The sequence below is a fragment of the Lipotes vexillifer genome, unplaced genomic scaffold, assembly GCF_000442215.2.
Source record: "Lipotes vexillifer unplaced genomic scaffold, Lipotes_vexillifer_v1.1 scaffold6, whole genome shotgun sequence".
Lineage (NCBI taxonomy): Eukaryota > Metazoa > Chordata > Mammalia > Artiodactyla > Lipotidae > Lipotes > Lipotes vexillifer.
In genome coordinates, this window is record NW_006799037.1 from 2,368,102 (window position 1) to 2,379,596 (window position 11,495).

An 11,495-nucleotide genomic window follows, 5' to 3' on the forward strand; every position below is an offset into this window, starting at 1 on the left:
AAAAAAAAAAAAAAAAAAAAAAAGTTTCAAAACAGCATGTATATCTAACTGAATGTTTGTGTTTAAAAAGTGTGCATATATATGTCTGTTTGTGTTTGTGTAGGAAAAATATTTGGAAGAATATAGACCAAAATGTAATAGTTATCTCTGTGTTATGAATTACAAATGATTTCCACTTTTTCCTTTATACTCTTCCTATTTTGTTTTTTTGGCTGCGCTGCACGGTGTGTGGGATCTTAGTTCCCTGACCAGGGATTGAACCCACACCCCTGCATTGGAAGCGCAGAGTCTTAACCACTGGACCGCCAGGGAAGTCCCTATACTCTTCCTATTTCAAAAAAAGGAACAAAATTACTTATGTGCAGTGCACAGAAAAGAAAGCTATTGTCATTAAAAAGAATAAAAGGCATACATAAGATTAAATTTTGTGTTTACAATAGTACATTTAGCCTTCAGATGAGATTCCATTGGGGATAATATTACCCATATCTGGGTGTGGAAGGAGAGGAGGCTGGAGTGCCTGTACCTTGCACTCAATTATTTAAGGAAAGAACCAGGAACTGCTGATAGCCATATGTTACCATATCATCATTCTTATGTATACTGTAATGTCAGCACTTCTGATTTCTGAATTCTTAGGTAGAGTTCTCTTGCTTGGACCGTCAACTTCAGCTTATCTGAAGCTTTAAAATCTGGCAGCTGTAGTGCTTTTCACCTGGAAAACTTGACTCTGCCTCTGAAATATACTGTTGAAAGTGTAAAAGTGGATCTTTTGTAGTTGAAATTGATTTAGAGTTTCTCGTTCCTTTATTGTGAACCAGAGTTAAAAAGGGTCCACTTTATGTTTCTCAGTTTGAGATTAAAATGTGTAAAACCATCTGTTACAAGTGTTAATATAACACCTTAAGCTTATAGCTGAAGGCTTTTTTGTTATCCTGTTTATTTGATAAAAAATGTATTCTTTATTTTGTTTTAAATGGGTTATTACTGGTAATTAAATATTTTGACTTGTCTGAAATATAGTGCTAGCCAATCTTAAACATTATACTTCTTTTATAGCAACTTATTTCTGTTTTAAACTAATTGGATTAACCTTAGTTTAAGTAATCTCTTACAAACCCAAAATTATATATGGCAGAAACAAATTATAATTGTATTACCCTGCCAAACAAACAAAAATACCTTGTGGTGGTCCTGTCTTCAATACAAGTCAATGATAATAACTATTCTTATTTAAAAATGGATAATATAGAAGTAACAAAAGATTGAGGTTAATATTATTGTGTTTTTTTAAAAAAAAAAAGGTGAGAAATACATTCTTGTATACAGTACCAGTTTGTACAGGTCATATTTGTGCAAAGCCTTTTATGGGGATAGCGAGAGGTCCCTCAGAAAATGACTGCTGCCCTAGACTTTGAGGGAAAGCAAGAGATTTACATGATCAGATTTGCATATTAAAATACTGTTCTGGATTGAAGGAAGATGAGATTGGAAGAAGCTATTGCCACGATCTTAAGGTAAGATTCTGATTGCTGCAGGCAGGATTAAAGAGAAAAGGAATCAGATGATAGAAATGATAGAATTTGGTGATTATGTGAGTTGAAGAAGAGGGAGGAAATGAGGAAGGTGCTCCTCTCTGGTTTCAGCAGCTGGTAGATGATGGTACCATTAATTGAGTTGGGCATTACAGGAGGAGGGAAAGAACTTCTTTCACCAAAGTGCCTGATGTAGCCCACTACTGCTGTGGAAAATAGGAAAAAGAGTCGTGTCCTTCAACAGCTTGAGGGAAGGCATAGCTTCTTTGAGAAAGTCTCCTTTAAAATTTTTTTCTCTGATTTATGTACTAGATAAAAAAGAATGAAAAAATTTGTGACCCTAACTCCCTTCTACATTGGTAATTGAAAAGTATTTTTCCTTGCTTTCCTTTACCCCTCTGCTGGCTGATCTATTTGGGTAAGCTTGTCAGCTCCTAACACACTGATAAATGGGGCTTTTGGACTTTTGGTCTGTGGGTACAACAAAGTAAAGGTCAGGATGCCTGATTGCTTTTATCCTTTAGTTATGGATTTTGCAATCTTAGACAATCCTCATTGCATTTCTACACAGTTCTCTTTCTGTTTCATCAGGAAACCCAGGAATGCTTGATTTGACTGTGCTAGCATAGTTGTGACACATTTTTAAGGATCAGATTTTGTTATTTTCAACTGAAAATTGCTCAAGTAAACTTGTCTTCATGGGCTTGTTGATCATTGATTTACAGCCTTAAAAGGTGAAAGCAAATATCCACAAGAGCAATGGTTGATTCTTAAATATATCCCCGTTTTTCCAAAACAAACATATATGGTGCTTTATATGTTTGACATATCCATTAGAATATATTTCAGCCGTAAAACAGTAGTATTCACACAGAGAAAATAGTATTTTGTGGGGTTTCTTTCCATTTAATCATAGAAAACATAATTATATTTTTTCTTTAAAGATAAATAGTATATTTTTTTAAATTTCAGGTAGAAAATGCTGCTGAAGAACCAAGAGTCTTATGTATAATACAAGATACTACTAATTCAAAGACAGTGAATGAACGGATCACTTTAAATTTACCAGCTTCTACACCTCTCAGAAAGCTCTTTGAAGATGTGGCCAACAAAGTAGGCTACATAAATGGAACCTTTGATTTGGTGTGGGGGAATGGAATCAATTCTGCTGATATGGTAAAACTCTAAACTGAAAGCATCTTCTCTTAAGCTGCTAATAATATTATAGTCATTATTGTTGTTGTTTTTAATAATATACTAAATCCTGGAACCCTTCTTAATATTGTAAGCAGGAGTATAAAGTCTGTGCAACTCGATATTTGGATCCTCTTCATCACTTTACTTTCATTCTAGATTCAGCATTTGATTATCTTAAAGTTTGCACAATGTCATTTCATTAGTTTTTTTATTCATGTAAGATGATTATCATAATATTGTGTCATCTATGGAAAATTTTCCAACATTTACTGAATGGGATATTCATTTTAAATATTTAAGTGAAAAAAGCAGGATATAAAATCATATGTATTTTATAATCTAATTTTTGGAAAAGAAGAGAAAATGTATATAGAAAGAAAAAAGTAATAGAAGGACTTACACTCCAATATTAACAGAGATTATGCACCAGATAGAGTGGTAAACACCTGATCAGGAAGGTTGGTGGTATCATGACTTCAGTTTCAAAGACCTCACAGTAAAGTTTTAGAGACAGGTATATCAAAAAATAATTACACTAAGATGTTTTAAGTATTATTAAGTATGATTTATTAGTTTGCTGTAGGTGCAAAGAGGAGGCACTGACCAATTTTGCGTGGGAGAGTGGCAAAGGGGACTGTTGAGTTGGATCTCATCTGTATTTTAGAATAGTATTCTAAATAGTCTTTTTTCTTTCCTCTCAGTCCAAATTCACCCTGCATACGATTGCTAGAATTATCTTCAGTCATCTTAAATCATAGTACTCCTGTCACCTTCCAGTTTAGAAATCTTTAATGACTGCTCACTGCCCTGATTAAAAGTCATATTCCCGGGCTTCCTTGGTGGCGCAGTGGTTGAGAGTCCGCCTGCCGATGCAGGGGACACGGGTTCGTGCCCCGGTTCGGGAAGATCCCACATGCCGCGGAGTGGCTGGGCCCGTGAGCCATGGCCGCTGAGCATGCACGTCCAGAGCCTGTGCTCAACGGGAGAGGCCGCAACGGTGAGAGGCCCACGTACCGCAAAAAAAAAAGTCATATTCCCTAAGTTAGCATTCAAGACAATTGGTCCTTTAAATCTAATCTTAGCTCTCAGATATTGGACTAATTTATTTTCTTAACACAAAATTTCATACTTCTCTATCTCCATGTTTTTGCTTATGTTACCTCTTCCTGTCCTATACCATTGCTGCTCTTAAGTTTTCCAGGAAAATACCTTTAAAGGCAAGTGAATGTGTATCCTGATTGTATTTGGAGGGCATAGTTTTAATTGGCTCTGCAGAAGAATAAAAGGTGTTGGGTGTAGCTTGATGTGCCTTTAAAATTGATGATATTTTGCCTTCTATTCCATAATATATTTATGATTTTTTAAAATGTAGAACTAGTGTTTTTAAATGGGAAAAGAATCTGAAAACGAATAGCTGTATGTACAACATATGTATAATCGAATCACTTTGCTGTACACCTGAAACTAACCAACATTGTAAATCACTATAATATAAAATAAAAATTTTTTAAAAAGTGTACTTACAAAAAAAAAAAAAACCCTAGTGTTTTAAATTAGCCAACTTTCCCCCTCTGAAATTGGGCAGTAAAATTGGTAGTCCAACAAGTTATACAAAGAGAAATGATATTTAATCTGAAACTTTGAATATTCTCTTTTACATTACTGTATAACTTCTAGTGTTGCCTCTTTTTCAATTTAAAGGATAGTTCTATACTCTTTGCCCAAGTCCTGTTTATGTCTTACTTTTAAGAAGCCTTACTTGATGTTTCTTCATGCCACTTTAAAAATAATCTTTCTCTTTGTCCTCCTATTGCACTTTTTATTCTGCAATGCCACTTATAGTCTTTTTATTATAGTTGTTATTCATTTGTGTCTTTCCACTTGATAGAATATATTTTGACGTCTAGGACCTCATAGTATTAGTTTTGTATCCTCCAAAGTTACTATCCCTAGGCACTCAAAAAGTGTTTGTTAAATTAACATCTGCTATAGCACTATGCCAGGATTAACTACTTTTCTTTCTTCAGCTGTGACTATTCTTAAGTACTTAATTTTTGTGTCTTAATATGCCTACCGTACATTTCTCTGAGTATACTCTTACCTGCTTACTGTACAGTGCTGCATGTATGCTTCTTTGAAAGCCTGATTCATTTATCTACTCACCATCTCATACACACAGACACACATTTATTGAGGTAAAACCCCTATGTGTTCTAGCTGTATCATCTGATCTTTTATGCCTGAGAGACGCTGAGAGATCTGGTTCCTATCAGAGAATATAAGGGACCCAAAGATACCTTTCTTCCTTTCAAGTGGCTTCTCTTAGCTTCTGGTTCTCTGTCCTGTTTTTCTCATGGATTTCTAGATGTGATCCAAAGTGAGATTATATGTTTATTTTATTAACACTTATTTTGTGCTTACTGGGTAGCTAGTATTGTTCTGATACTAGACTTCATACAAATATAACCTCATTTAATCCTTTTAACCACACTATGAGGTAAGTGCTATCCTAGCCTCACAGGTGAAAAAACTGAGTCATGGGGAAGTGAAGTAACTTGCTCAGAGTCACACCAATAGCAAGTGGCAGAATCTCTTATAGTTAATTTTTTTGTCCTTAATACCTATGCTTCTATATAATGTTCATTTTGTAAGAAATAAAGGCATCTCCATAAAGTAAGTCCTTCTAAGGAGATATTCCTCATGTCTTTGAAACATTAAAAACATTTCTTAATGAACAAAATAGTTTTAAAACAAAAGAGTAGGGCATTCATCCCATCCCTCATTTTTCTCAACAGTGGACTGGAATGTTAGGTGAGTATGGCTTGGAGCATGCAGAGCTCTGTCTCTCATCCCCCAACTAGAATGTATCAGAATGGCAGCCAGGGTTTAAATTGCCTACCAGATAAAAGAGTTGGGTGAAGACTAAACATGTTAGATGTTTAGTTTTCAAAGGCGTGATCACTTCTATCACCCTGGGATCCTCTGAATACTGGCAGTGGACTTGAAATAGGTATCATTTACTAGGACAGGCTTTTCCTTCGAGGGTCTTTCTGAAGGTGCCCGTTTTTCAATGTTACATATTATTTGGGTTGGGTTGCTTAGTGTGTTTCCTTATGTGGGAATTCTCATTATATTCCTATATCAAAACATGTTTTTACAGTTTTCAGTGATATAAAATAATCTTTAGTTAATTTTCATGAAAACCCATTGAATGCTATATTGCATACATTTCAGAGAACATCAAAACAAATGTTTACAATACTTTTTTGTGTAGTACTTCAGCTTTTTAGATGTTGGGAAATGTGAACAGCTGGGATACCTGTCAGTATATGCCCTGTCACTGGGCTTAGCCATCCCAGTTCCTGAATAGATGAGTTAATTCCAAGCCTAGATTAACAGAATTTCTCAGAATCTTCATTAAAAAAAAAATACTGTTTAAGCCCAGTAATTGTAGATATGTGTCTATTTACATATTACTTGTTTTATTATTATAATTAATGTTTCTCATAATCTGAGATATCTTATTTTATGCCTGTAGGCTCCACTGGATCATACCAGTGACAAGTCTCTTCTTGATGCTAATTTTGAGCCAGGAAAGAAGAACTTTCTGCATTTGACAGATAAAGATGGTGAACAGCCTCAAATACTGCTGGTAAACTCTTTAGAAAGCCCTATAGTCATAATTTTTGTGCACTGTCACCTACTACTTGGGAAGCCATTTTCCAAAGGAAGGAGGAGAGATGTGTTTTGCAATTTATGTATAATAAATTATTTTTCTGTTTTCTGTTGGCTTGTATGTATGTTAACATGGTTACACTGGGCATCCATAGCACTTTGTGTATATAGTCTCTTGCCACACTGAGAATCACCACTAGAACAGGGATGGGGATGGGTCTAGGATCTCCTACTGTGTTTCAGTGGCCTTTTGTTTGGTTAAGCATTTGCTTGGTTGGTGTAAATCTTCGGCAGTTTTGCCCAGGTTTTCTGGTAGGGGAACAGACCCCCAGAATTATCTACTCTGCTGGTTTTGCTCCCACTCCCCATCCCCCACGCCCCATTTTTTTTGGAATGACTAGTTTGTAAATTCTATGCTTTATTTCTGTTCTTTTAGTGTTTGCTGCAATTCATATTTCAATAGCCTTTCCTGTCTGGTTCAGTGGCCTTAGTGATCGTCAAATCTAGTAACTCCCAATTTGAGAGAGATTCATTGAAAAAACCTGGTCTGATTTACCTTGCTGCTTTACAGACTGAGGAAACTCACAGAGTTTATGGACTTTTTCAGAACGCTTCTCTTTAATGAAACTTTCCTCAGGAAAAGTTCTTCTGTTTGATGCTTTTCATTTAGAAGTCTGTTGTGAATTAGAATGCCTCTCTGGACAGTAGACAGTAATTAAACACAGGACATCCATACAGAAGCAATGCCAGAATATGTTCTGACTTTCCTTAATCTCATTGTTTATTTTTATGACATCATGAGAAGATTTTGATTAGTCTGACATTGAAACTAAATGAGCTGTTAATTTGGGGATTCATGTTTTAAAATGCTTAGTAATTAGTCTTCAGCTCTTAGTTGCTTGTGCTGGTTTTATATCCCTTACTCCTTTTGGACATCTTCCTCATTAATAGGAAGTTTCTTATTGGAGACAATAGGAGACTATCCATTTCATTCAATACTTATTGAGTGTCCCCTACCTTTCAGGCCTACTTAGCAAGGGTGATGTAAAAATAAATGATAAACTCTGTCATTAAGGAGTTCTCAGTTGTACTCTGATTAATTAGTACCAGAAATCTCCTCTCTCATATAAACAGAATTTGAAAAAGAATTAAATAAAATGAGAAAGTAAGAACTTTGGAAGGAGACCTAAGCATTGTTCCAAAGTGTGTTATATTGGGCATCTTTCAAACCTTCCTACAGGAAATAGTGAGGGTATATACTTTGAATGTCTTGGTGGTACCAGTAATGCCTTGTCTTTTTTTCATTGCCTCAGGAATTAGTATGCCTTTTTTCATTGTTTTAGCAATATTTACCACTCAGTAAATATTGGTTATGCTACATTTTAGGAGGATTCCAGTGCTGGGGATGACAGTGTTCATGACAAATTTATAGGTCCACTTCCAAGAGAAGGTTCTGTGGGCTCTACCAGTGATTATGTCAGCCAAAGCTACTCCTATTCATCTATTTTGAATAAATCAGAAACTGGTAAGATATATTATTGTTGTCGTTGTTGTATTTTCATAAAATCATAGGGCATTAATCCAGAGTAATCTTAGCAATCTCAAGCCTAATCTTCTCATTTTATGGATTAGAGAAAACAGACCCAGAGCAAGATCACTAGTTAGCAGAAGCAAAGTTAGAACAAGAATGTGGTTTCCCTTTCCCTCAACCCATTGTTATTTTTACTGTATTGTTACTACCATTATTTAGTAAAAAATTGGATTTTGTAGGAAGACTTTTTCTGTTTGATAATTTTCTATCTTGAATTTAATCTTAAATTTTTGAAGTTGACTTCCTCTGGAAAGGAATGTATCTCCATGTGCATTGGAATAGACTATGGCAGATACTTTCATGTGGAAACAGATGGGCCAGGCTTATTTTATCAGAACTACTGTGTTATCTTCTAGTTTAATCTAATCATATGTTTGAAATTAATCATGTAATTTAAAACTTTCTGTTAGCCTTTTTCTGAATATGTTTAAACCTATATTTTTGAATTTTTTTTCAATTTATTGAGCTAATGGAATTGCTTTATTTATGCAGTTTTATATTTATATATAAGACTGGTTAATTGCCTGAAAATATAATCTGGATACTTTCACATATCATTTTATCTTAAAACAAACATTTTCAATAGGTAGTATTCGTGTTAAAAGAAGTGGAAACAGGCTTAGAGAAGCCTTTGATTATATAGCTAGTTAATGGTATTTCATATTAGGTATGGCTTCAGAGTGTTTACTCTTAGAACTTTAAAACAGAGATGACTGTAAATATTAGACACAAATGCAGACTAATATTGTAGATATTGTTTTAATGTGTTCTGTAATCTTCCACTTACTATATTTTGTAATTGAAATGTAGAATAATTTTCTCATAGCTAATCTTTTGTACAGGCTTAATGGTGTATTTGTTGTGAAAATGGTAAAAGCTGGTCGTGTTTGGTATTTAGGATCATTTATATCAATAGAACTTTTTGCAGCAAACTACCAAGAATAAAAGAGAATGACAAAGTATCTTTTCTCATTATACTGTCTAGAGTATAGTGACTCTCAAATTTTTATTTCTTTAAGAATCATTTTGAGATACTTGTTAAAAATGTAGGTTCTGAGGCATTACTCCTCCAAATACTAAGTTAGTTGCTCTGCAGTAGACTGGATAAATTGCATTTAAAAAAAATAGATACCCTAGATTATTATGAGATAGTTGGAATACTTAGAGAAAGTTCCAGATTTAACAAGTCAGGATTCTTGAAATTTTTGCTGTGTATTCTGACAACCAACTCAGTCCTTATGCAAGAAGTATTTACAGAACTCCTACTTTGTGCTGAGTACTGTATGGCTCTCTAATTCCTAGAGACTAAAGCATACTTTAAAAAAAAAAGTTCTCCTATAATACGAATGTAATACATGTTCATTGTCGTATTGTAAAATGAAAAAAGTGGAAATCACTGACAGTACTATTAACAGAAACTGCTTTAATGATTTTGCTTATTTTTGTCTTATCTTTCCTTCATCTGAATGCTTTTAAGAAAATGGGGAAATCATGTTGCGAGCAGACTTTTAATATATATTTTTTCGTGTAATACTATATGAGGAGCATTTTTCAATGTTATTAAATAGTATTTTAATATGGGTTTTAAGTGGCTGAAGAATAGTGTTTCATTATATGATTTAGATAGTTAAACTGTAATTATTACCTATGTTATGATGAACATACTTGTACATAAGTTTTCATTTTCATCTGTGATTACTTCCTTAGAGTAAGTTCCTAGAAACTGAATTAGTAAGTTGAAATTTATTAAAAATATTTTTAGAGGACTTTGATATACATTGCCATGTAATCATAGTCTTCATTCCCAACTATTGTTCCTCATACAGCTCTTTTCCCTACCAGTACATTTTCCTCTGGTGTTCTGGGGTACTGCCTTTGTGAATTAAAATAATCTGTACACAGGCTTCCCTGGTGGTGCAGTGGTTGAGAGTCCACTTGCCAATGCAGGGGACACGGGTTCGTGTCCCAGTCTGGGAAGATCCACATGCCGCGGAGCGGCTAGGCCACGAGCCATGGCCACTGAGCCTGCGCATCCGGAGCCTGTGCTCCGCAACGGGGGAGGCCACAACAGTGAGAGGCCCGCGTACCAAAAAAAAAAAAAAAAAAAAATCTGTACATATCCAAAGGAGCTGGGGTTCAAAAAGTGTTCTTTTTAAAAAATATTTGTTTATTTATTTGTTTATTTGCACCAGTTCTTAGTTGTGGCACACAGATCTTTGTTGCTGCATGCAGGATCTTCATTGTGGCACGCAGGATCTTTAGTTGTGGCATGTGGGATCTTTTTAGTTGCGGCATGCGGAATTTAGTTCCCTTAGTTCCCTGACCAGGGATCAAACTCGGGCCCCCTGCATTGGGAGTGTGGAGTCTTAACCACTGGACCACCAGGGAAGTCCCAAAAAGTGTTTTGTTACTGACTACTGAATTTGCATTTTCCTTAAGAAATTATTGTAAATGTACAAAATGTTTTTATTGAAAAATGCTCTCATGATTTCAACTCAGGGCTGTAAGGAAATATTTCTCCATAATGCAGTGAGGCTGAGGACTTAACATATTCTTTCCTGTCTCCCTTGCCTACCAACTGCTCCTGGTAGCCAGCCACTGTTGATAGGAGATGGTTGGGGGTCGGGGGGACTTTAAGGAATAAGGAGTGGATTGAAGGCTGATGTGGACTCTCAGGTGATTAGAAACCACATGACTGAGGTATTTCATCATTTAAAACCGAGATATCTTTCCTTGGGCAGTTTCTTTCACAATTCTTTTTGTTTTATTTTATCTACTTTAGGAGTCGGCCAGTTTCATTCTACTTCATTTGACCTGTTCGAGTTCTCGTTCATTTCTTGTTGGTTCTGTTCAGGATTTCTCTCTGCATTTGCCCTCTGCAGAATGGCATGTGTTCTTATGTTCTTCTCCCTTAACTAGCTTGTACTTACAATATTGATTCATAACTATTTCAGATAGATGACCCACTTGATAACATTTATCATTTGAAATTTGCTGATTTAGACAACACATAATGACAAAAGATTTCTATTCAGTAACATTTTATCTTACTCATCTCACTAAAACCTTCATACTTTTGGAAAATAGTAGTACATTTATTTGAGACACTGTTCATTCTATTTAAATATGGTGCTGAGTCAGGTACAAAAGACCATAGGTTTCTATATGATTCTTATTGCTAGTGGTAAAGTAAACAGCAGTGGCAAAAATTATTACTCCCTCCTTCCCTTAAACCCCTCCCCCACCACCCTTTTTTAAGCCCAGGGAAGGGAAACAAAGTCACAAATAAATGATACATGATTGATCTTAAGGTATACAAAGAACAATAGCAGTATTCATTTACCTTTTAAGACTGCAGGTAGAGTGGTTGTCCCTGACTGTTGAGGAATTGGGGGAAGGAGATGGAGAAGAAGGGAAATCCCAGGCAGCCTCAGCTGAGAAGAAGGTGCAGAACAACCTGGTCTCCTTGCTTGAGTGCTGTCGTTTATGGGAAAGAG

At 35.3% G+C, this 11,495-nt stretch overlaps 1 protein-coding gene across 2 annotated transcripts in view; it reads left to right on the forward strand.

The window, feature by feature from the left end:
* Nucleotides 1-11,495, forward strand: part of USP47 (ubiquitin specific peptidase 47) — a 121,461-nt gene that overhangs the window by 46,343 nt on the left and 63,623 nt on the right. Inside the window, exons 3-5 of one of the 2 annotated variants that reach the window (XM_007471406.1) lie at nucleotides 2,508-2,711; nucleotides 6,271-6,384; nucleotides 7,794-7,932. In XM_007471406.1, coding sequence (XP_007471468.1) covers nucleotides 2,508-2,711; nucleotides 6,271-6,384; nucleotides 7,794-7,932 — 457 coding nt within the window. The remainder of the gene's footprint in view (nucleotides 1-2,507; nucleotides 2,712-6,270; nucleotides 6,385-7,793; nucleotides 7,933-11,495) is intronic. The other variant, XM_007471407.1, reaches the window with a different exon arrangement.